This window comes from Ursus maritimus, unplaced genomic scaffold, assembly GCF_017311325.1.
Source record: "Ursus maritimus isolate PB19 unplaced genomic scaffold, ASM1731132v1 scaffold_8, whole genome shotgun sequence".
NCBI lineage: Eukaryota > Metazoa > Chordata > Mammalia > Carnivora > Ursidae > Ursus > Ursus maritimus.
In genome coordinates this window covers 50,520,869-50,547,740 of record NW_024426996.1, presented here as the reverse complement: position 1 = coordinate 50,547,740, position 26,872 = coordinate 50,520,869, and the positions used below count along the sequence as shown (strand labels likewise).

At 34.9% G+C, this 26,872-nt stretch overlaps 1 protein-coding gene across 2 annotated transcripts in view; it reads left to right on the top strand.

The window, feature by feature from the left end:
• The window catches only part of UBE2K (ubiquitin conjugating enzyme E2 K), a 70,920-nt gene that overhangs the window by 25,591 nt on the left and 18,457 nt on the right, over nt 1-26,872 (top strand). The window contains exons 2-3 of one of the 2 annotated variants that reach the window (XM_008701503.2): nt 15,845-15,938; nt 20,041-20,099. The exons of the other annotated variant lie outside the window; for it this stretch is intronic. Of the exons in view, the coding sequence (XP_008699725.2) occupies nt 15,845-15,938; nt 20,041-20,099 (153 nt within the window). The remainder of the gene's footprint in view (nt 1-15,844; nt 15,939-20,040; nt 20,100-26,872) is intronic. 2 annotated transcript variants of the gene reach the window in all.

Sequence of the window (26,872 nt, the reverse complement as noted above, 5' to 3'; positions counted from 1 at the left end):
TCATATTTTGTGTTGTTTGTTTTCTTAATTGTTGAATTTTATGAATTCTTTGTGTATTGTGGGTAACAGTCCTTTATCAGATATGTCTTTTGCAGTATTTTCTCCCAGTCCCTTTTTCCTTCATTCTTACGACATTGTCTTTAGCAGAGCAGTTTTTTATTTTAATGAAGTCCTACTTACCAATTATTTCTTTCATGGAGTGAACCTTTGGTACTATATCTGAAAAGTCATAGCCATACCAAGTTTATCTAGATTTTCCCCTTTATTATCTTCTAGGAGTTTTATACTTTTGTATTTTAAGTTTAGGTCTCTAATCCGTTTTGACTTAATTTTCATGAAGGGTGTTGTAAGGTCTGTGTCTAGATTTTTTTTCCCCGTATGTACGTCTATGGAGAATATTTGTTGAAAAGACTGTGCTCTGTTATATTGCCTTTGCTCTTTTGTCAAAGATCATTTGACTGTATTATATTTATGGGGGTCTATTTCTGGGCTGTCTATTCTGTTTCATGGATCTGTTTGTTCTTTGGCTAGTACCATGTTTTGATTACTGTAGTTTTACTGTAAATCTTGAAGCTCGGTAATGTCACTCCTCCATTTTTTTAGTTCTTTGATATCATTTATCACAGCTTTTTGAGTTTTCCTCATATAGTTCTTGCACATATTTTGTTAAATTTACACCTCAGTATTTTGGCTTACTCTGGTGCTAATGTTAAATGGTATTGTGTTTTAAAATTCAAATTCCAGTTGTTCATTGTTGATATATATAAAGTGATTGACTTTTGTGTGTTAACCTTGTATCCTGCAATCTTGCTATAATTACTTATTCTCGGAATTTGACATTTCTTTCAGATTCTCTACATGGGTGTCATTTGTGAACAAAGTTTTGTTTTTTCATTCTCAATTTGTACACCTTTTCTTATTGCAGTAGGTAGAAGTAGTATAATATTGAAAAAGGAGTGGTAAGAGGGGATATCCTTGACTTGTACCTGTTGTTACTGAAAAAGCTTTGAGTTTCTCACCATTAAATATGATGTTAGCTGTAAAGTTTTTTGTAAATATTATCAAGTTGAGAAAGTTCCACTCTATTCCTAGTTTATAGAGTGTTTTTATTGTGAATGTGTTTTGGGGTTTGTGAAGTGGTTTTTCTGCATCTATTGGTATGATTGTATGGTTTTTCTTATAGCCTGTTGTTGTGATTGGTACATTAATTGTGATTTTTGAACATTGAATCAGCATGTATACCCAGGATAAATTCCACTTGTCATGGTGTACAGTTGACCCTTGAACAACACAGATTTGAATAGCACAGGTCCACTTATACATTTTTGACAAATACAGTACAGTAATGTAAATGTGTTTTCTCTTCCTTATGATCTTGTTGGTATTTTCTTTTCTCTAGCTTACTTTATTGTAAGAATACAGTATTACTACGTGTAACATACAGCATATGTGTTAATTGTGTTATCAGTAAGGCTTCTGGTCAGTAGTGGGCTATTAGTACTTAAGTTTTTGGGGAATCAAAAGTTACATGCAGATTTCCAACTGTATAGGGCATCAGCACCCCGACCCCCTTGTTGTTCAAGGGTTAACTGTATAATTCTTTCCATTCATTGTTGGAGTAAATTTGCTAATATTTTTTTTGAGGATTTTTGCATACGTGTTCATGAGAGATACTGGTCTGTACTTGTCATTTGTTTGTCTGGTTTTGGTATTAGGGTAATACTGGCCTCATAGAATGAGTTAGGAAATACTTCTTGCTTTGCTTCTACCTTACAAAAGAGATTGTAAGCAGTAGAGAGTTGGTATAATTTCTTCCTTAAATGTTTGGTAGAATTCATCATTGATACTATCTGGGGCCGGTGCTTTTTGTTTTGTAAAGTTATTATTGATTCAATTTCCTTAATACATATAGTCCTATTCAGATAGTCTATCTTTGTTGAATTTTGACAGATTGTGTCTTTCAAGGAATCAATTCACTTCATCTAGGTTATCAAATTTTTGAGCATAGAGTTCTTTGCAATATTACTTTATCTTTTTTTAATGTCCATGGGATTAGTGGAGATGGGTCTTTCATTTCTGATATTTAGTAATTTGTGTCTTCTCTCTTTTTCCTTAACCTGTCTAGAGTTTATCAATTTATTGATTGTTTCAAAAAACCAATTTTTGGTTTAGTTGGCTTTTCTGTTTATTTCTTGTTTTCAATTTCATTTATTTCAGTTTTATTGTTTTCAGTTTCACTGCTTCAACTTTTAAATTACTTTCCTTTTCCTTTGTATATAATTTGTTCTTTTTCTGGTTTCATAGGTGGAATCTTAGATTATTAATTTTGACTTTTTTCTAATATATGCATTCAACACAAAGCTCCCTCGAAGCACTATTTTTATCACCTCCTGCAAATTTTGATGTTGTCTTTTCGTTTTCATTTAGTTCAAAATATTTTAAGATTTCTATTAATATGTCTTCTTTGACCTATGTGTTATTTAGAAGTGTGTTGTTTAATCTCCAGGTGTTTTGAGGTTTTCCAGCTATCTTCCTGTCATTGATTTCTAGTTTACTTTTATTTATTTTTTAAAGATTTTGTTTTTAAGTAATCTCTACATCCAGTGTGGGGCGTGAACTCACAAACCCGAGATCAAGAGTTGCATGCTTTACCAACTGAGCCATCCGGGTGCCCCTGATTTCCAGTGTAATTCCATTGTGGTCTGCAAGTATACTTTTTATGATTCCTGTTCTTTTGAATTTGTATGATTCCTGATCTTTTGAATTTGTGTTTTATGGCCCCAATTATGGTCTAGTGAATGTTCTGTTTGAGCTTGAGAAGAGTGTATTATTCTCCTGCTGTTGGATGAAGTAGTCTATAGATGTACATTAGATCCAGTTTGGTGTTTGCTGATCAGTCCATCTATGTCTGTCTGCCAGATCTCTCAAATAGTGGTAGAGGGATGTTGAAGTCGGACTATGGTAATGGATTCATCTCTTTCTCAAAGTTACATTATTACTGCTTCATGTGTTTTGAAACTCCGTGTTTTTTCCCTTAAGATTTGTCTGTTTAGGGGCGCCTGGGTGGCACAGCGGTTGGGCGTCTGCCTTCGGCTCAAAGCGTGATCCCGGCGTTATGGGATCGAGCCCCACATGGGGCTCCTCCGCTATGGGCCTGCTTCTTCCTCTCCCACTCCCCCTGCTTGTGTTCCCTCTCTCGCTGGCTGTCTCTATGTCTGTCGAATAAATAAATAAAATCTTAAAAAAAAAAAAGATTTGTCTGTTTATTTATTTTTGAGGGGGGAGGGGCAGAGGGAGAGAGAATCTTTTTTTTTTTTTAAGATTTTATTTATTAGAGAGAGAGAGCGCGCACGCTTGAGCAGGGGGAGGGGCAGAGGGAGAGGGAGAAACAGACTCCCCCTGAGCGGGGAATGTGACATGGGGCTCCCAGCCCAGAACCCTGAGATCTTGACCTGAGCCAAGGGCAGCCACTTAATTGACTGAGCCACCCAGGTGCCCTGAGAGAGAGAGAATCTTAAGCAGACTCCCCGTTGAGTACGGGCCTGACATGGGGTCGATCTCACAACCCTGAGATCATGATGTAAGACGATATCAAGAGTTGGATGCTTAACTGACTGAGCCACCCAGACACCCCTGAACTCCGTTGTTATGAGAACAAGAGAGAGTGGGGGGAGGGGCAGAGGGGGAGAGAGAATCCTTAAAATGTGGGGCTCTATCTTAGGACGCTGAGATCATGACAGCTGAGATCATGACAGCCGAAATCAAGAGTCAGACACTTAACTTACTGAGCCACCCAGGCACCCTCTTTTGGCTGTCCTTGAATAATGCTGCCATGAAATGGGTGTGCAGATTATTCGAGACCCTGCTTTTTGAGCATATAGTCGGAAGTGGAATTGCTTGATCACATTGTAATTCCATTTTCAATTTTTTGATGAGCAACATACTGTTTTCCATTGTGGCTGCATTCCCACCAGCAATGCACAAGGCCCCGATTTCTCCACATCCATGCCAACGCTTGTTATTTTCAGTTTTTTTGATAGTAGCCATCCCAGTAGGTCTGTGTATCTCATTGTGGTTTTGATTTGCATTTCCCTAATTATAGTTATGTAATGATGTTGAGCATCTTTTTATGTGCTTGTTGGCCGTTCGTATATCTTGTGGAGAAATACCTATTTAAGTACTTTACCCATTTTTTAATTGGGTTTGTTTTTTGTTGATTTTAAGAGTTCTTTTATATATCCTGGATATTAATCACTTGTCATTTATATGACTTGTAAATAATTTCTTCCATTCCGTAGGTTGCCTTTTACTCTGTTGATTGTGTTCTTTGATGCACAGGAATTTTACACTTTGATGTAGTTCCAGTGTATTTTTATTTATGTTGGTGTCATATCCGAGAAATCATTGCCAAATCCAGTTGTCATGAAGCTTTTAAGTTTTCTTAGTTTTATAGTTTTTCCATCTGCTTTACTGTTAATGTGTCTTTGTCTTTATATTTAAAGTGAGTTTCTTTTAGATAGCATATAGTTGGACCTTTTTCTTTATCCACTCCAATAATATCTGTCTTGTTATATTTAGATTGTTGACATTTAAAATTATTGTTGATTATTGTTGATATATTTGGATTAATGTCTGCCTTTTTATTTTTCACTGTATTTTTTTTAAGATTTTATTTATTCATTTGAGAGAGAGAGAGAGAGCACAAGCAGGAGGAGAGGGAGAAGCAGACTCCCCGCTGGGCTGGGAGCCCAATATGGGGCTTAATCCCAGGACCTTGAAATCATGACCCAAACCAAACGCAGATGCTTAACCATCCCGAGCCACCCAGGTGCCCCTTTTTTCTTTATTTTATTTGTTGCTTTTATTCTTTCTCTTTTTTGTCTTACACTCTTTTTCTGCCTTAACTTGTTTTATTGAACATTTTATATGATTCCATTTTTTTTCTTAGCACATTATTTGTGCTTTTTCTTTTTCTTTTTTTTTTTTTTTTAGTAGTTGCCTTTGAATTTGCCATATATAGTTTACAGGTACTCTTGGTAATAACGCTATACTACTTCACAGGTAGTGTGAGTACTTTGTAGCAAAATTCACATTTCCTCCCTCCTGTCTATTATAACGTTTGTCATTCGCTTCACTTATCCATAAGGTAAAATCACCAGATACTTTGTTGTTGTTATTGCTTTGAACATACTCTTATCTGTTAGATCAATTAAGAATAAGAAAAATCAGGGGCGCCTGGGTGACTCAGTCTGGTAAATATCCCACTCTTGATTTTGGCTCAGGTCATGATCTCAGTGTTGTGGGATTGAGCCTCACATCAGACTCTGTCCTGGGCGTGGAGCCTGCTTGGGACTTGCTGTCCCTCTGCCCTTCCCCCACTGTCTCCCCCCTACTCCCACTTCCCGCCCAATTCTCCTCCCAAAAAAGGATAAGAAAGATCGAAGATTTTATTTTACCTTTATTTTTTCTCTAATGCTCTTTCTTTATGTAAATTCTGAGTTTCTGATCTATATCACTTTCCTGCTTCCTGAAGAATTTCTTTTAACATTTCTTGCAAGATATGTCTGCTGACAACAGATGTCCTACTTTTATTTAAGAAGTCTTTATTTATCTTTCATATCTGAAGGATAATTTTGCTGCATATAGGTTTTAGGTTGATAGGGCTTTTTGCTTTCAACACTTTGTTTTTGTTATTATTCTTTTAAAGTAATCTCCACATCCAACATGAGGCTTGAACCCATCACCCTGAGATCAAGAGTCACATGCTCCACAGACTAAGCCACCCAGGCTTCTGCTTTTAACACTTTAAATATTATATTCCATTTTCTTTCATGATTTCTGAAGAGAAGCCCAATTTAATTTTTATCTTTGCTCCTTAATAGTCAAGGTTTGTTTTTTCTTCTGATTTCTTTCAAGCTTTTCTCTTTGTGTTTGGTTTTCTTCAGTTTGAATATGATATGCCTAGCTATGGATTTTTTGGGATTGATCCTATTCTTTATTCTCTGAATTTCTTGGATCTGTGATTTAGTTTCTGTCATTAATTTAGGAAAATTCGTAGTCATTATTGCTTCCGATATTTCTTCTTTTCCTTTTTTCTTTTTCTGGTATTCCTATTAGTTGTATGTTATTCTATTAGTTGTATGAGATTCTATTTTATCTTTTTCATTTGTTTTGCCTTTGCATTTAAGATTTTGGAGTTTCTGTTGACATTTTTTTTCTAGCTCACGGATTCATTTTTTGTTTGTGTTCACTTCCTAACGAGCCCATCAAAGGCATTTTTATATGTTACAGTTTTTTTAAAAGATTATTTCTAGCATGTTCTTTTAATTTCTTGTTAGAGTTTCCATCTCTTTGCTAACATTACCCATTTGATTTGGATGTTGTCAGCTTTTTCCATAATGGCACTTAGCATATTAATTGTAGTTTAAAATTTTTAATCTAATTCTAGCATTTCTGCCATCTGAGTCTTTTTCTGTAGTTTTGTTTTTTGGTATGCCTTATAAATTTTTTCTTGAAAGCCAAAGTCACAAATGATGTACTGGGTAAAAATAACTGAGGTAAATAGGCCTTCGGTGTGAGACTTTATGTCTATCTGTCCAGGGATACTGTTTGTTGTAGCTATAGATATCAGAGTCTAAAAACTCCTCTTATGCTCTTGTTTTTGTCTTCCCTGTTGCCCCTGCGGCTAATTAGAGACATCTTTTTTTTTTTTTTTTTTTAAGATTTTATTTATTTATTTGATAGAGAACGAACAGGAGAGGAAGGGTAGAGGGAGAGGGAGAACAGATTTCCCACCAATCAGGGAACCTGATATAGGGCTCAATCTTGGGATCCCAGGGTCATTGACCTGAGCCAAAAGCAGATGCTTAACCGAATGAGCCACCCAGTGCCCCTAGGGACATCTTCTTAAGTCAGGTCTGAGACATGGCAGTTCTTTGAGTTAGTTGTAATCCCCAGTTATTATACAGGAGCCTTAGTGATGTGGTGGTTGGGGGAGGGGAAACAGTCTATAGTCTCAGTCTTTTTTTTTTTTTTTTTAAGATTTTATTTATTTGTCAGAGAGCGTGCACAAGCCGGGGGAGTGGCAGGCAGGTGGAGAAACAGGCTCCCTGCTGAGCAAGGAGCCCCATTGTGGGACTCAATCACAGGATCCTGGGACCATGACTTGAGCTGAAGGCAGACGCTTAACCGACTGAGCCACGCAGGTGTCTGTGGGTCTCAGTCTTTTGGGGAGTCTACCCCCCCAAGCTGTGACCTTCAGAAGTGCTTTTCATTCCCCCCCCCCCCCTTGGTGATACTGGAAGAATGGAGGGGTTTGGTATAGGGTATTTCCCTTCCCTCAGGTTGGTTAGATCTATTTTAAGACCTAGTTGGTTAGGCTCTGGTGAAAAATGTCTCTTGAGGGCAGGCCTTGTTAAGAAAAACCGAATACCCTAGGTGTATTTCAGAATGGCTTCTTTCCCCTTCCTCCTGCCAGGAGCATGAGGGCATTTTCATCTGATCTTCACTGTGAAAACCTGGTAGGGAACCTGGAGGTAAAAACTCAACAAAAGCGGGAAGGCCCCTTGAGAGTTTTTCACTCTCAAATTCATCCCGACTGTGCCTCCAACAGTTTGTCAATCAATTATAGTTTAGGTTTTCCTTCCTGGGTTCATGCTTTTGAGCTTTTGCCCTGGTAAGTTTGAGTCTTATTTTCTGCCCATCAACTCTCCACCATTTTGAGGGCAGCAGTTTGCCCTGTGGCTTCAATTCTCTGATGGATTTAAGAGGAGTTGTTGATTTTCAGTTTGTTTAGCTTTTTTCTTCTGTGGACAGGAGTGATGATTTTTAAGTTTTTACATGTTGGGTTGGAAACCAGAAGTACACTCATTTATTTTTGTTCGTAGTAGTCTATTAAATTGCACTGTAATTCTTGTAGACATCCCTCAGTTAATGGATACTTAAATTAATGTTTTTCATTATATTTAATGCATCAGTGATTTCCGTTATGGTTATATATTTTTTCTACTTGTAATGAAATTATTTCCTTAGGTAGTTTCTAGGAGTGGTAATACCGGGTTAAAGAGTGTGACAAATTTTATGGTGTTAATACCTTTTGCTGTATTGGCTTTAAAGGGGCTTCTGAGTTTTATTGGTATTCCTTCAGCCTTACCAGTATTGGACATTAAGAATTTTGCCAGTTTAGAAAATGTAAAATGTAATATGAGATTACTTTGCACGTGGTTGTCCAACTGGTCTAGTACCGTTTTTGTTGAAAATAATTGTTTTTTCCTCCCGTCAGATTACTCCTTTGTCAAAGATAAGTTTGACTGTATGAGTATGGGCCTATTTCTGAGCTCCCTATTCTGTTCCATTGGTCTGTGTGTCTTTTCTCTTACCACTACCATGCTGTTGATTTTAGCAGCTTTATGATAGCCCCATCAGAAGTGGAAAAAATGGAAAAGGAATGACTTTTAAGAATAATTTTCAGACAGCACCGTGGTCTCCCATCTATCCCAGATCCATAGTTCTTAGTGTGGTGGTTTTTTTAAGATTTCATTTATTTATTTGAGAGAGAAAAAGAGCACACAAGCGGGGGAAGGGCAAAGGGAGAGGGACATGCAGACTCCCTGCTGAGTGAGGACCCTGATTCGGGTCTCAATTCCAGGACACCAGGATCAAGACCTGAGCTGAAGGCAGATGCTTAACCGACTGAACCACCCAGTCTCCCCCATTGTTCTTAGTTTTACTACCCTAAAGGAATCACTATTACCAGTTTCTTTTTCTTTTTTTAAAGATTTTATTTATTTATTTGACAGAGACAGCCAGTGAGAGAGGGAACACAAGCAGTGGCAGTGGGAGAGGAAGAAGCAGTCTTCCCAGTGGAGCAGGGAGCCCGATGCGGGGCTCCATCCCAGGACTCTGGGATCACGCCCTGAGCCGAAGGCAGACACTTAACGACTGAGCCACCCAGGTGCCCCTAATGTGAAGAAAATAACTATTTTGCTTATTTTTTCTTTATGCGGTCTTAAGAGTGATATATGTAAAGTCTAAAGTTTGAGTAAGTGTAAAATAAAAAAATTCTAGGGGTGCCTGGGTGGCTCAGTTGGTTAAGCATCCACCTCAGGTCATGATTTCAGGGTTGTGAGATTGAGCCCCACATTGGCTTGTGCTGGGTGTGGAGCCTGCTTAAGACTCTCTCTCTCTGCCCCTGCCCCCTTTAAAAAAATCTAAATGACAAAATATTGTGTTATAGTATAAGTAAAGGTTTTTTTTGTTTTTTTTTTTCTTACTGGCATACAACAGGGCATCCTATAATTGATGGTATCTTAGAGTCAGTGAAATTAAATCTGTATGTTTGGCTCAGGAGTCATTTTTGAAACTTGGCTTCACTAATTATTAGCTGCGTAAACTCTTTGTATCTCAGATTCTTTATTGGTAAATGCATAAGATTGTTAGAAGGGTCAAATGAGTTATTACATATAAATCAGAATACTACTTATAAGGTGTTATATAAGTATTAGCTATTATTTTTACTGTCTGCCAGCAATATTAGCTACTCTCTCCTTAAAACATTTTTCTTCCTTTGGTGCCAGTGATAACAGACTCTCTTGGTTTTTCTTGTCTTGCTCATCATCATATCTTCAGCGCAGATCACTCCTGAATTTTAGACTATGAACCATGTTCTTGGCCCTTTGGATTTTCATATATAACTCTTCTCTCAACATGTCCAAGTCAGAGTTTTATTTTCCCCTTTCCCAGACTCTGACCTCTCACTTTCTTGTTTCCTTATCTTAGTTTTTTATTGCACTATCATCCAGTCAGTAGAAAAGCAGACTATAAGAGTGATCCTTGTTCCCTCTTTAAGAGATCATACACTTTTAGAGGGACATGCAGACTCCTTCCTAGAAGTTTTACCTCATCTCTCTCTCTTTTTAAAAAAAATATTTTTATTTATTTATTTTAGAGATAGCATGGGTACAGGAGGGAGCACCAGCAGGGGAAGGAGCAGAGGGAGAGGAGCAGGCCAACTCCAAGCTGAGCAGGGACACTGATGTGGAGCTAATTTTGAGATCATGACAGCAGTCGGATGCTCAACTGACTGAGCCACCCAGGCACCCCTCTTATCTCTCTTAATTCATTTCTTTCTTTTCATCCAAATGGACTTTCTTTCTTTCTTTCTTTCTTTTTTTTTTTTTCCAAAATGGACTTTCTAATTACTGTCACTGATTCCTAACCTTTCTCTCTGTATCTGCTTTAATCTACCTCCAGGCATTTTTCCTCGCTATAGCGGTTTGTTCTTTAAAAGACTCAAATCTGATTGTCAAATCACAGCTTTAAATGTTTCTCATTGTTCTTCTTGACCCTGCATAATCTGGCTCCTGCCTACTTTCCCTGCTTCAGTTTCTGCTCCTTTATTTTGTGTGTATTCTAGGCACATTGGTGGTATTTCAATTCTTAAATATGCCAGGTCCAGTTTTGTTCTGTTTTGCAGAGGGCGGACTTTCTGCCTGAAATGCCATCATTGGCATCATTCATAAATCTTTTAAAGGTAGTTTCCTCAGAGAAGCTTCTTTACTCTCAGGATATTCTGTATTTCATTTAAAAATTGTATAATTGTTTAATACTTTAGAATGAAAGCTCTATATATGCGGATAGGGTGGGTTAGAGAACATTTCTGGCTGATCATTTTACTACTCAGTACCTATTTGCCTTATGAATAGTGAGTACTCAGTAAATATTCATGGGATTAATATGTTCAGGACTTTATTCTGCATTATATATTGTGTGAAGTATGATGACAGAAATCCGGAAAGTAAAATTTTAATGACAGACTGTTGCTGTAATTGGAAAGGCTGTTATTTCCTGGTTCTCTGTAGCTACACTTGTCCAGTATTATAGCCACTAGCTACATGTGACTTTTTTTCAAGTTTTTAAAAACTTCGACTAATGTACAAATCAGTGGTTATTAGTATATTCACAAAGTTGTGCAAGTGTTATCACTAATTCCAAAACATTTCATCTCCTTAAAAATAATCCTTGTATCTATTAGCAGATCCTTCTCATCTCTTCCTTCCCTCTCCTCTCTTAACAACCTATAATTTACTTTCTGTATCTGTGGATTTGACTAGCACATGTGACTTTTGAACACTTGAAATGTGGGCAGTCCAAATTGAAATGTGCATGTGATTTGTCAATTAAATACTGGGTTTCGAAGACATTGGTTTTTTAAAAAATGAAAATATCTCAGAAATTTTGATTACATGTTAAAATGATAATTTGATATATAGGAGAGAAATTATTAATTTTTCTACTTCCTTCACTTTTTAATGTGATTACTAGAAAATTTTAAAGTACGTTTGTGGTTTACTTTTTTTTTTTTTTTTTTTTTAAGATTTTATTTATTTATTTTTGCAAGGCAGAGGGAGAAGCAGACTCTCCACTGAGCAGAGAGCCTGATGTGGGACTCAATCCCAGGATCCTGGGATCACGACCCAAGCTGAAGGCAAGATGTTTAACCGACTGCGCCCGCCCAAGGGCCCTGTGGCTTACATTATTATATATCTGTTGGAGAGCACTGATCTAGAACTTGTATTTAGTAAGGGTCATAAATGTCCCCATGGCTTCAGTTCCCTTCTGGTCTCTTAGTTTCCATGTCAGCTTGCTTTTGGTATGTGACATGCCTCAAGCTTCAGAATTGTTTTTACTTATTAACTGCTTGGAAAGTGAATGTCTTTCTTATTTGAGGGGCCTTAGAATCGTAGGGGGGAAAAGGTCATTCATATTAAATTAGGGGGAAATAATGGCAACTCTTAAGCCTTTTAAAAAGCCTCATTTCCAACAAATTAGGAAGAATTGAATTTCACATTTATTTGCATGATACTGGTGAACAGTGCCCCTAAATTTTGGTAGTTGTGATTTGACTAGGAAACAAACTAATAGTCTTCATAGCATATGAGAATGATCTATAACTTTAGGGATAATTTAGAGTTATAGTTGTCTATCTGAAATTTATATTGAAATTTTGTTTTAGAATAAAATTTCCAGAATAAATACAAGTGAGAGTAGTGTGACAAGTGGGCCTTAAAAAAATATAAAATATTTGCTTTAGGTGGAAGTTTTCTGCTCCTACATCATTGTCAGAAGTCAACATAGTACAATATTAAGTGACTGCTATACATTCAGCATTTACTTTGTGGCAGGCATTGTTTTATATATTGTGTTAATTCATTAAATTCCCCCAAGAACTGTATGTAGTAAGTACTGTTAACAATTCCCAGTTGACAGAGGTTGAAACTGAGGTTGAGTGGTTAATTAACTTGCTTGAGGTCACATGTTAGTTTAAACAGGTTAAATAACAATGTACTTAGAGCTTTTATGATAAAATCAGTTTTTAGTTTTTCTCGCTAGAATGTAAGCTCCAAGTGGGCAGATACTTAGTTTTGTTCACTAACACTTGAGATTTCTTTCTGGCATATAGTAGACTCCAGGAATTATTTGGACGAATTTTGTGTTAATGTTATCAATTCACCAAGAGACTTGGCCTTGGAAATCTATTAGAATTGCTTTTAAATTCAGTACTATTGATTATTAGCAGTAATGCTGGTTTACCACATTCAGATAAGATTTAACATTATATGCTATTTTGCATACATTTTTATGCTTTAATAGTTCATTTTAAAAATGTTTACTAGGAACTGTAGCTTCTATTCATCTCTTTTCCTTTTGTGTGGTAGAAACACATTGGAGCCACAAAGGAACATCAGAAAAACCAGGACTACCAGAAGTCCCAATGTGTGTTTAGTTGAGTTGGGAAAAGAAAGTATAGAAAAGCAGTTTTGCTGAGGTCCTCACAAAAAATGTAGCACAGTGGTAACACAATTCTGCAGGGTTTCATCCAAAAGCCTTAGCGTTCCTGGTCATTAAAATGAATAACACATTGTTTTGTTATTTTTAGAAATAACATTTCCATTTTTATTTTTTATTTTTATTTTTTTTTTTTTTAAGATTTTATTTATTTATTTGACAGAGATAGAGACAGCCAGCGAGAGAGGGAACACAAGCAGGGGGAGTGGGAGAGGAAGAAGCAGGCTCATAGTGGAAGAGCCTGATGTGGGGCTCGATCCCACAATGCCGGGATCACGCCCTGAGCCGAAGGCAGACGCTTAACCGCTGTGCCACCCAGGCGCCCCAACATTTCCATTTTTAGACTGGAAACAGACCTGTGAAATAAATTTTATATAGTAGGACTTTGAAATCAAAGGTTTTTGTAATTAATGTAATTAGGGGAAGGGTAGCTATGCTACTCCTTTCCAGAATATTCTCATTTAAATTTGAGGTATGTATTCTCATTTTAGAGTAATAAAATTGAGAGATATTAAATGACTTACCTAAATTAATGCCACAAATAAGTGGCAGAACTTGGATTCAACTCTCATCTGTCTGACTTCAAAGGCCATACTTTTCAAAATACTGTTATCTTTTGCCATTTTCTGTATCTTCCTTACAGTTCTTGAGTGGGATTTTAAATTAGTTTGTTGGGGGGACTTGGATCTGAATTTTGGATTGTGGAGTAACTGGACATTGAACTGTGGAGATAATAAAGGATAATTGTTGCGTGATGGAAAAATTAAGCTGTGAAAAATCTGTCTTTAACTTTCCATTTTCTTTTTATCTTTGGTTATCTGCAGATAAAGACCCTACTCTATCTAGACCATATAGGATGCTTCTTTATAATGGATTCATCATGGTGATTGTATTTTTTTTTAGCTAATTATTTAGTACATTTTTTCATACATTAATAGTATGCCTTCTGTAGAGGAGGAAAATAAGATACATTTTCCTCTAATTATAATTTGTGGGTAATGAGGACAGAAATAAGGACAGGAATACTAATAAAATCAGTAATTGTTTACTTAGCATTTTACTAACTTGAGAATTGGGGGCAATCTGGAAGGCAGCTTCTCTAATTTCTGTTATCTCCTCTTTTCCTCCCCAAAACTTTAATCATGTCCTTTAGTATCCTGACATTTTAAGGTTATTTACTTCTTTTTGGAAAAGGGGGTATTGTGGGAAACTCGAATGAACTTTGAAAGCATTGATGATTTGCAAGATCTGATTACTCTTGTTTTACTTAGAACTTGCAGGAGAATTGGAAGGCTTATAGTTCTACTTGCAGCTTCTTAAATTGGTCAGTGAAAGTGTGGTGCCTTTGATTTTCATTTTAACATTATTCATTCCTGTGCATACTGGACAAAGTATTTTATCATGGGTAAAATTGTATATTTCTTCCACCGCAAATACCAAGGATGATAATGATTTTTTTAGGGCACAGGAAGAAGTTTCCCATGTGTATATTTGTAATTAATTTTAATTTTGGGGTAAAATTAACTTCAGAAAAATATGAAATACATTAATCCCAAAGGTAAAATAAAAAAGGTTATGAAACAAACCTACTAATTAGAATGTTTTATAAAATGCATAGTTTTTAAATCTTATGTTATTAAAAAGATAAGATTAATTAGAAGTCATATGAAATCTTTAAAATTTGGGTTTTAAGTTATATATTTTTTCAGTACTTAACATTCTGTATTAATACGAACTGCTTAGTATAGAAAAAGAGTAAAATTGGTATCTGCTTGTTGGAGGTTGGGGGAGGAAGCCATGGACCTTAAAACAGTAATTCTTACATTGTTCATCCAGTAAACAAGTGTAAGAAGGTAGGTTTGAAAGCAAAAAGTTTACTCTTGAAATCTTGCAAGGCTTTCTTTTGTAAGAGTGGATATGTTGTGTTACTTAGGTAAAAATATGAAATTCTAACCAAAAAAAATGAAAACATAATGTGTACACTAAGGATTTATGTTTTTAACAATTGAGAAAAAGCGAAGGTTTACCGTATTAGGAATTTAGACTTAGACCAGTAAGATGTTAGTGTAGATTACAAAATTTAAGTGGAGAGCTCGTTTGCAGATAGGTACTTTTGAACATTAATGTGAATCCCCCTGGAGGGTTTTCTGAATCATTTAAAGTCACCGTTGACTCAGAACGGATTGAGAAATTGAAATGATACTATAGATGTGAAAGGACTTTGAGAAATGTAACGTGCAAAATAAATAGATGTAGATAAATTTAAAATAACAGTCTGTTTTGAAGAGTAGGTGGTTGCCACTGACGTAAACTAAGCAGTTTAGCTTAGTTTAAACTAAGCAGTTTAGCTTAGTTTAAACTAAGCAGTTTAAAACAAATTGAAGAAGGCATTAGATGATTCTAGTGAGGCATTTTAGTCTTCAAGAATTTTCATGGAAAGGGAAATAAATTAGCTATATGCTTAGAGTTTTCACCATCTGGGTGGATGGAATACTATGTCAGTTAACCTAAACATCTAGAGTTGTTGTGGTTAGTTTAAGTGAGAGTTTATACCCTACATGGCTTTTAATGACCCTGAGTTTTCTGTTCATATGGATAGAACCCATGTAACCTGTGGGTGTAGTATAGCAGCATTCATCTACAGATGAATAATAGACTTATCACTTTGGACGTAACATACATGAAGTTGGCAAATATAAAATAGGTGTCTGCTATTTTTCTCTAAACATTCTAGTAAAGTTAACAAGCCATTGTACTGTTGTTCAAAGTGGTGTTATTTCGTTAAAAACAATGAAGTGAAAATTTGTTAGTGTTTTGGTTTTAAATATTCTTAAAATTGGCTAATTAAATCCTAGAAAAGCACACGCTATTAGTTTTACTAGAGCAGATAATCAAGTTTATTAAAGAGGGGGTTACAAAATTTTTTATAGATAATATTTTAAAAATAGGCTTTTTTCTTGCTGATATAACTAACATTTATTTTCTGTTTATTTTTAAGACGAGCAAAAATCAAATTAAAGTAGATCTTGTAGATGAGAATTTTACAGAATTAAGAGGAGAAATAGCAGGACCTCCAGACACACCATATGAAGGCAAGTACTTTTTTCTGTATCAAAATATTGTGCGTATGAGAACTTATCTGAAACATTAAATCAGAATAATCTTAAGCATCTATAAACTACATGGAAGGTTAACTTCATTTGGCTTAGGGTATTACAGCATTTAAATAATAAATTTAGATATTTATATAGACTGATTTTTCTTACTAAATTTTAGCTAATTTTTTTCTTTCCCCAACACAGATTTATCAGAGCCAAGTTAAAATTATATAGGTTAAAATTTAACAGTAGAAAACACCTAGCATGTTAAGCCTCTAATATATGGACTATAGATGCTCAATTACCCTTCATATGGTATCTATAACAAATCTTGCCTTGAATTTCTGACTGATAAATTTTTTTTTTTAAATTCCTCTCCTCTGTTTGTCATTAAGTATTTCATTCATTCATATGTCTTCACACAGGCTGTATTCCAAATATTTAATTTTCTTTATTCAGGAAAGGTTTGAGTGATTGTTTCAAGATAAGAGGAAAGAAAGGAGGCAACTTTGCTGAACTTTGTGTTCACAAACTAAGTCTGTAGCTACTTTAGACTATGGAATTGGGTGGCAAGATAAAGAAGCATTTAGCTTTTTATTTCTTCATTAGGCAAATCTTCCATAATGAATATTATTGTAAATTTAGGTTATGTAACAAAACCAAGGTTCTTGCATATAATAGGCATTCAAATATATGCTTAGTAAAAATCATAACAATTTGTAGTAGTAGTAGTAGCATTTATTGAGTTCTTACTTTTAGAGCTTTACATGTATTTTCTCATTATCCTTACAACAAATCTTCTGAGGTAAGTAGTTATCACTGTTTCATAGAATGAGGAAACTGAGGCTCAGAGAAATTAAGTACCTTGTTTAAGGTCACACGTCTGAGTGGCACAGCTGGGATTTGAGTCCTAATAGCCTTTGACTTCAAAGCCAGTGTTTCTAATTTCTTTCTCCTTTTGAGTAAATGAGGATTGACTGAATATTAGAAGTGGTGGTTATGTCTACTTTGAATGAGGTGGTTTTATAATTCCTTTATGAACAGTTAACCCAAAGTCATCAGAAAAATCCAATATTCTAGAATATTTTTGTTTTCATATAAATTTTTTAAAGACGCTAGAATGTCTTTATCATATCCTACTAAATCTTGATAAAATTTTATTTCCTGTTTTATAGTTCATATGAGCCATTTCTTGACATTATTTAGTTTTGTATTGTTTATTGAGTGCCTCCTATATATGCCACACCTTGTCTGGATGCTTTCATGGATGCTGTTCAGTTAGTCCTTTTGACAATCATTAGATGGAAAAAAGATCTTTAGTAAAAATCAAGTTCTTGTCTTAATAGTAGTTATTGTATGGAAATGATACATTAGCTTCTTCTTAAAGGCAGGCATTATACATATTCATTCTTGAATCTTTTTTAGGTTATTTAGGTGTATTTTTAAGAGACAGTATGGCAGTAGCATTATCATTCTAGAACTCTTCCAGCAAACTGATATTTATAAACTGTGAGGCACCTCCTGAACTAAGTTAGATAGGCAGAATGTTCATTACCTTCTTATTTAAGAGTTTGTTTCTGCTGCCACTAAATGAAATATTAATGTTTAATAATACTAGTTTTTGTTTTGATAAGACTAGTTTTAAAATGCTTTTTGGGTATAAATTGTGTCCTTTTTATCATAAAACTATTGAAGAGAAGTTCATTTTATTTAGGAAAAGCACTATTCAAGGACATAAACTAAGATACATTTTGGAAACATGAACATGAGAAGTATTTTGATAGTATTTATTGCAGGGCTCTTGCTAGTTTTTGAGAGTTTTTTTTTTTTTTTTTCAATCTCAATAAGTAAGGCAAGTGTTTCCATGTGGAATGTTAAACTGTTTATAATCATTAACTAATGAGGAAGCTTTTATGTTGTGTTAAAAGTAATCCGATTGAAAAGTAGAATACCCATGGAAAAATTAACCATATTGTACGTGCTACTTAACTCCATTTTCCTCTTTTGCTGTAATAGTGGCAAAGGAACAGTTAAGTTCTTGAGCCTTTCTTCCTAAGAATTGTTTTGAATTTATGGAATAATTGTTGATATTTTTAAAAATCTCATCCCTTCCCCATCTTCTTTTTAGATGAAGTTAAAATTAAAGATTATAAATTTTTAATATTAAAAGCTATTCTTTAAGAAGAAATCATTTATAGTGAAAACTTATGAATAATATAGTTATCGTAAAGCTTGCTTAGTTGTGTTGCTCTGATGTATATATATGTATCAAATAATGCTATGATTAATATTATGGTGGTTATATATTGAAAGCTGTCAGATAATAAGGCAAGACAGAGCATATTAATAGTGTGTGGAGTAAAAATAGAATTGGGGGAACTCTAGGGTCCAGCATTATTTATATAGTATTTTTCTGGGCTCTCACACTGCTCCTAAGAAATTTTTTTGGACATTCAAGAAGGAAGAACTTTATATGAAAGATTATAGAGTCAGTAATCTAGAATTTATCAGAATAAATCTTCCCAGTAAGATTCTTAGGAAGGAAAAAAAAACCCACATATTTCTCAGGCCAAATTTATTATACTTATATTTGAAGCTGGCATTTATAACTCTAAACAAAAACAGGTCTATCTATAAACACAGAATTTTCTCAGGTACTCTTCTCTTACCTATCTTATTTGTTTCTTTTGTTTTGACTATTTTCCTTTATATTGATTTCACTGTTGCCGTATGCTCTGTGATTCAGGCATCTAGTTCAACTCATGCATCAGGGACACCATTAAAAAGAATTAGCAAGAAAAGAAGAATTGGGACCAGAAAGGGCTTGAAGAAAGTGGTACCAAGTGAATTGCTCTTTTGTTTTTCTCCCAGATCCACATTCATCTATTCCTAACAATGGAGGGAGGTGGATTTGAGAGAATCCAGGATATACTGAGAATTGAATTATGAAATTTTGAAGTTAATAATACTGTGCATAGTTTTTATTTTATTTTACTTTTATTATGGAAAGTTTTAGCTATATACAGAACACAAATGGTATAATGAATCTTTGGTGTACTTATCATCCGGCTTTAATAAATATCAACTTAGGGCCAGTCTTTGATCTGATCCATCCCTTCATTATTTTGAAGCAAATCCTAGGCATAGTTTCATATGTAAGTATTTCAGTTGTACAGTTTTATCTGTTACATTTTGGAATAGTGTGTATTCTATGTTAATGGATCATAAAATCTTAGGATTGGAAGGTTCCTTGAAGTTAGGATTCAAATCCACCCTCTTCCCCAGTGGAAGACTTCCCCCTTCAGAGTTTCCTGCACAGCAGTTACCTTCCCCTTGACTTACCCACTTACGGAAAGCTAGATAAACTTTTTAAAATATGTATTTCGCTGCTAGTTGCTCAGGATGACTTCAAAACAGAATACTGCATTCTGTTTACACATTACTGGTTAGAACAACCTCTTTGTAAGGTGTTTCCTTTTGTATACCTATTGAGAGGAAGAGAATAGTTTTTTATCTTTATGCCTATCTGTTATTGTTGAATTTTATTTTTAAAATTTTAACAAGAAGTGTTGGCCTTTCATTTAGGGCGCAAGTTAAAAGTTTGGGGAATTTTGGAATTGAGGGAACTAGCTAGAAGTAGATTTTTTCAGTTTATGACATAACCATATGTCCTTTTTCCTCTGTACCATCTATACCTTATACCTCCTTGCCTTTTCCCTTTTTATTCTTTCCATATTTTCTGTTATTTAGCAACTCTTTTCAGTGTGGGCTAGAGGAAACAAGGAGACGTGACCTGTATTACCTAACTGACCCAATGAAGCATTGGATTATCTTTGGATTTAATGTATTCATCTATCTCTAGCTGTTATTCACCGATAAACTAATATAGTTGTGTAAAATGGCTATTTTATATGTTTTAAATAACCTTTCAATTAACTAGTGTTTTTATTATTTCCTTTTTGGATTCACCTTTAAAATGAATTTGTTGTAATTGAATATGAAATAGTACATGTTTTGAAAAGTTATGTCATTATATTTGGCTTCAGATATTTGAAGTGAGCAGCATTCTTAACTTTCTGTTTCCCCCGTTTTTTAGGAGGAAGATATCAGCTAGAGATAAAAATACCAGAAACATATCCATTTAATCCCCCTAAGGTATTGTAAGCATATTTTTTGTGCATGAACTTCTAAATTTTTTTCCCATTTAATTTATATTTTAGTGCTTATTAGGATTACAGCTTTTTGAGTTGTCTGTATAAATTTAGTATGAACAAGATTTCAGGTAATGGCAGATGGTTTGCTTCTGGAATTAGAATGAAAAGCAAGCTTACTCAGAGGCAGCTAGTAATGGCTGTAGACAGGAATAGGATTTTCATCTGACAGTGGCTTAAATTCTAGGTCTGGAAAAATTTGCAATGTTCCCAAATTTAGAGAACCCTTATGCAGATTCTTACTTGTCTCAAAGAAGTATGTTTTGGGTGGGTTTTTTTTTTTTTTTTTTGGAAGAGTATATTCTGAATTCATTCAGTAGTCTTTTGAGTACTATGTGCCAGTGTAGCAATAAATAAAACTTATACTGTCCTTGCTTTCATGGAGCTCACATTCTAGCAAAAAACAAAATTATGAACAAATAATTGCAACTGATGAATATTAAAAGAGGAAATGGAATGCCCTAGGTCATGTATAACAAAGAGAACTAACCTAAACTTATTTTTTCACTGAACAGCTTCCTTTATGTCTTTACTTTTGCTATTATCACTTTAGTGTAGGCATTCAGCTTTATTACTTTCCTATTTTGCCTATTATTTAATCCATCTTTGCCACTCCTACTCATTCTTTGCAGTTCTGTTCTATAAATCTTTCTAAAGTGCAGTTTTGATGTTTCTTTTCTTTCTTTGTTAGTAAAGTCTGAACTCCTTAGCTGGGCATTTAAAACCTCCTACAGCCTGACCCCAGTTGTCTTTTACATCCTAATTTTCTACCACCCTTACCCACTACATGGTTCTTATTTTCCAAAGTGGATTATTTGCTGTTTGTAGATGGTGCTTATTATTTCATACTTTTCTGTCATTTTCACTTGAATCATTATCTGTATCATTTAAAATTCTAGGGTTTTTTTTTGAGGTCTAGGTGGAGTATATCACCTTTTACATTCAGCTGTATCCATCAGATTGTTCCTCTACTCTTTCAGTAGCATTTTATGTAATTTATATACAGTTGACCCTGTGAACAGTGTGGGGTTAGGTGCACTGACTCCCCATGCAGTCGAAAATCCATGTGTAACTCTTGACTCCCCCAAAAACTTAACTACTAATAGCCTACTGTCCAGAAACCTTACCAATAACAAAGTTGATTAACAACATATTTTATATATGGATTTTATATTGTATTTTATACTGTATTCTTACCATAAAGAAAGCTAGAGAAAAATATTAAAGTCATAAAGAGAAACTTAAAGTACTGTACTGTATCAGAAAAAATCCACATATAGGTTGACCAGTGCAGTTCAAACCCATGTCATTTAAGGGTCAACTGTAGTACCAACACAAATACAGTACCAATTAAAACATTTGGGGTATGTAGCTTTCACTAGCTTTTATGCCCCTGAGGTGAAGGACCACATCTTAATACATCTTTGTATTTTCTGTGACTCCTTGAGTGTCCTTGAGCATATGATAGCAGTCAGTCGAAAATATTCTGGAATTCATTCAACCTATTGGTTGTTCCCATTTAAGAATAGACATGGTAATGGAAGTTCCAGGGTACATTGGGGTCATCTACTGGTTTGGAGTGTCTATTATTCTGTATCTTACGTACATCTAGTTTCTGATATGCCCACTTGATTCTTTTAAATTGTTGTAAAATACACATAACATAAAATTTGCTATTTTAACTATTTCTAAGTTTGCAATTCGGTGATATTAAATATTAAATATAGTCATGTTGTGCAATCATCACCTCTATCCATCTCTAGAACTTTTTTATCCTACCTGTTAAACAGTAACTACTCCCTTACCCCATGCCCCCAGCTCCATAACCATTGTTCTACTTTCTCTGTATGCATTTGATTAGGCACCTCAGTTAAGTGGAATTACACAATATTTGTCCTTTTGTATCTGGTTTATTTCACTTACCATAATGTCTTCGAGGTTCATGCATATTTCAGCATGTATCTGAATTTTACTCCTTTTTAAGGTTAAATAGTATTCCGTTGTTCATATATGCCACATTATCCATTCAGTGAGGGACAGTTTGGTTGTTTCTACCTTTTAAGCTGGTTGATTTTTTTTTTCTTGATTTTTTTTTCCCCCTCTGTTATAAAAGTAGTTTGGGGGCTCCTGGGTGGCTCAGTCGGTTAAGCATCCAACTCTTGATTTCAGCTCAGGTCATGATCTCAGGATTGTGAGATCAAGCCTTGCGTCGGGCTCCATGATGGGCATGGAGCCTGCTTGAGATTCTCTCTCTCTGCCACTCCCTGCTTGTGCTGTCTCTCTCTCTCTTTCTAAAATAAATAAACATTTTTTTTTTAAAAAGGTAGTTTGCACTTTTTGTAGAAATTTGTGAAAGTTATGTAGTGAATTATGAAAAAAGAAACATTTTTCAATATGACCATTTAGAGATGACCACTATGATTAAGCTGTCATCTTGTATCTGTGACTTAATTTTCATCCTCATCCTGGTTACTCTCCACTGGATTCAGTCTAGGTTTTAATGTTATCATTGGGATGAATACACACTTGAGGATACTTTAATTGTTGAATACCATAAATTTAACAAAAGATTTTAAATGTTTAAAGATAAGGATGCCCTCATAGCCTAAAAAAGTTTTTTAATGGAAATGAGGAAGAAAGAAAAGATCTCAAAAGAGGCTGCTTTCAGCCACTACATTTTTTACTATTCAGTAATGGCAGTAGCAGCTGTCACTTCGTTTGTGCTAAGAATTTTATATGCCTTTCCTGAAACAGTCTTAACAGTTCTAATAAATGAGGGACCTGAGGCTTAGAGGTTAAATGGAACCCAAATCCCATAAGGCCCAGTGCGCTCTACTTTTTTGATCCTGATGAGGAAGGAGTGAGGGCATAATCTCTAAAACAATGAATATGACTGCACCAACAAGAGCAGTCCACCAGAAAGTTCAAATCTACTTCAGCCATTTAATTGGCTTTATAATTTTTTTTTTCAGTAATCTTTGCCCACCGTGGGGCTCAGACTCACTACCCCAAGATCAAGAGCTGCATTCTCCAACTGAGCCACCCAGGCACTCCTGGCTTTATGATTTTAGGCAAGCTGTGTTCCCTAGTTGCCTCATCTATAAAATCCTCACTTAGGATTATAAAGATTAAAGGAATTAATCCATGTACAAATTATTATAATAGAATTCATAGAATTATGAAACATTTTTTCACATATCTTTTTAAGTTTTTTTAAAATTTATTTTTATTTATTGAGAGAGTGAGTGAGAGCGAGCGAGCATGAGCAGGGGGAGGGGCAGAGGGAGAAGCAGACTCCCCAAGGAGCAGGGAGCCCGACACTATGCTCATCACAGGACTCCGGGATCATGACTCAAGCCAAAGGCAGACACCTAACCCGACTGAGCAACCCCAGGCACCCCTTTTACACATGTTTAATATCTCTGAAATGAAAATTACACCTTTCGATGGATGACATGTCATAATTTAATTGGCAGATTTTTTTTTTCCTCAGGGTACATAAAGTAATGGTGTATTATATAATTCCACGATACCTGAGATTTAATGAAATAGTGAATCTTATAAATGTGTCTACGCAGAGTAAGCACTATGTAAATATTAGCATTAACCAGTGACTACCACTCTAAAAGGCCCTTCTTGAAGTAGCCTGTTGGCGTCCTTCTGTGACATCGTTTGAAAGTATAGCATTGACACTTGTATTTCCTGTATAAATTGAAATTCTCATTCATTGCTGGTGAGAATGTAAAATGTTGGAGCTGCTTTGGAACATAATTTGGTCAAAATGGTAAACATAGAGTTACGTTATGACCTATCAACTCTACTTCTAGGTACCTACCTGGTAGAAATGAAAACATGTCCACACAACAGCTTGTATACAAATGTTCATACCAGCATTATTCATAATGGCCAAAAAGTGGAAATGACATAAATGCCCATCAACTGAATGGGTAAATAAAATGTGGCATATTTATACCATGGAATATATTTTGGTTATAAAAACAAATGAAGTACCGATAATGTGGTATAAGATAGATGAACTTTGAAAACATCATGCTACATGAAAGAAGCCAGACACAAAAGACCACACATTGTATGATTTCATTTATATGAAACATTGGAAGCAGCAGATCCATAGAAACAAGAAAATAGGTCAGTGGTAGCTTAAGACTGGGGGTGTGTGAGGAATGGGGAATGACTGCTGATGATTAGTTACATGGCTGCTCTGTGAGTATACTGAAAACCATCATGGAGTTGTGCACTTTAGGTGAATTATGATCTCAGTGAAAGTGTTTAATTATTTCCCTCTATAGTCTTATATAGCTCCAAGGTGATTGCATAGCCCTGGCTCTGTTTCAGGCACTTGATATATTATTTTATTTAATGATTGAAATCAGTGTTTTATTCGTCCCTCTCTCACCCTCCTTTTCTTAGCACAGTGGGAAAAATACTCTTAACATGAGAACAGAGCTCCTATTGTTCTTCAGGCCACTACTATCCTAATTCTAGACATTCCTTATTGAGGTAGCTTCAAGATTTAGAAAAGTCTTCCTTTAATCATTCTAATGTATCTTCCTCCGGCTTCAACTAGTTAATCTTAGTTGTAATTTAGTATTCTTTTAAATATGGTACTCATCCCATTTATGGCATTAAGCTTTTGCAGTAAATGTAAATGATCATATTATAAATATGTTCTAAATATGTTACTGATTGGTAAATATAATGGAAAAAATGGGGAGTATTTGTAAATTTCTTGCTGGATTTTGTTCACATACGTTTAATATGTAGGCTCGGGTTTAATTTTAAGCCTCATGAGATAACAGTACTGAAGGTAGCTGGTTGTGTTCTCTTACCATTGTGCAGCTAAAATGTAAGGTTGAAACTTACATGTTTGGTAACAGTGGTCACAGAGTATTTCTTTTTTATTATTCTGCAATAAATTATTAACCTGAAGAGCAGAAGGTTTGCTTCTAAATAGAGAAGATATATCTTTGAGTCAGCTGAATATAGTGTAGAAGAAATTTAATTCAATGCATACAACCAGTGTTATTTCTAAAGGGAATTATATTATTAATGAAAAAATTCATTGAATTAGGAAGACTCTTCCTCAATGATTTGTCTAGTTATGTATTAGAGATTAAGTTGTGAATTTTCCTGTTTTTTCTTGACATAAATGTAGTTTTATATGTGAAATTGACCATAAATAACATCGTTAATAACTTTTAATGGGTCTGCCCATCTGCACATGCATATTTAAAATAATATAGCATTTTTTTTGTACAATAAGTTAGTTAAAGCTGGTTTAATATCGTAACATCCTTGAGTTCAAAGTTTGAAACTGGTAATTCAGTGGAAATGTGAGCTTAAATTTACCATGAAGTAGGTGCTGAAGTGTTTGAACTAAAGAGTGAATGAATAGGATACTGTCCTCCAGGAGGAGATAAGATTAGTGATGGAAAAAACAAATAGATTAGTGATGATGGTATGCCAATGTAGATAATAAGAATAGTCTCCTTCCTTTGTTTTGGTCTCATAACACTGTGTACATTGTGTTAAGATTTATAATTCTGTATAATATGTTCAATATTTTTAAAATTTTTAATATTTTTATAAAAATTTATCCTTTATAAATAGATATTTATTTATATTTATGTATTTTCAATATTTCTATATAAAGAAGTTCTTTTGAGTGTTCCTCAAAGGTAATGAGTGTTCTGAAGTTCCCCAGATGGTGCTGGTATTAGTGTCATTGGTGAAAATAAGGAGGCTTGAATTGTGATTAGTAAGTCTTTTAATACTGTAAACCATTTCGTACCTGTTTTGTAATTAGTATCAAATATGACTAAAGTAGGTCATAATAAATGTCCTTGTATTTTTACTTACTCTTATGCTTCATCCCTTCAAGTGTTTTTTTTTTTTTTTTTTTTAAAGATTTATTTTATTTATTTGACAGAGATAGAGACAGCCAGCGAGAGAGGGAACACAAGCAGGGGGAGTGGGAGAGGAAGAAGCAGGCTCATAGCAGAAGAGCCTGATGTGGGGCTCGATCCCAGATCGCCGGGATCACGCCCTGAGCCGAAGGCAGACGCTTAACCGCTGTGCCACCCAGGCGCCCCTCAAGTGTTTCTGATTCTACATTTTTGTTGATATACAACAGAGGTGTTGGCACTATAAGAAAACGTGACAAATACAGTAGATGTTAATTGGATATAAAATAATAGGACACAATTCTGGAACACATGTGGATACCACTAGTAATATTAAAGCTTGAGAAAGAAAAAGACATGAAAAAATCTAAGAAATGAGGTAGTTGATAAAGAATAACAAAAGAAGAATAGGAGATACATAGTGGTAGATCACAGAAAAAACTAAGATAAGTACTTATATCCATAGTAGTGGGTGATGGAATGTCCTCTTGAAAATTTTTTTATTACATCATTTGGAAATTTCGAAGGCATTTATTCCTAAAACTGTAGATTAGTACAAAGTAACATAGTTTAATAATTTCCTTGATCCTGCATATATGCATATTTGTTTTCATACAGAATTTATAGAGATCATGTATTGAAGACTCCTCTTTAAAAAGACACCTTAGATCACTTGCCTAACCATAAACCGTCTGATGACTTCAGTAGTAATTTAAAATTTCTGGGATACCTGGCTGGCTAAGTCAGTGGAGCATGTGATGCTTGATCTTGGATTGTGAGTTTGAGCCCCATG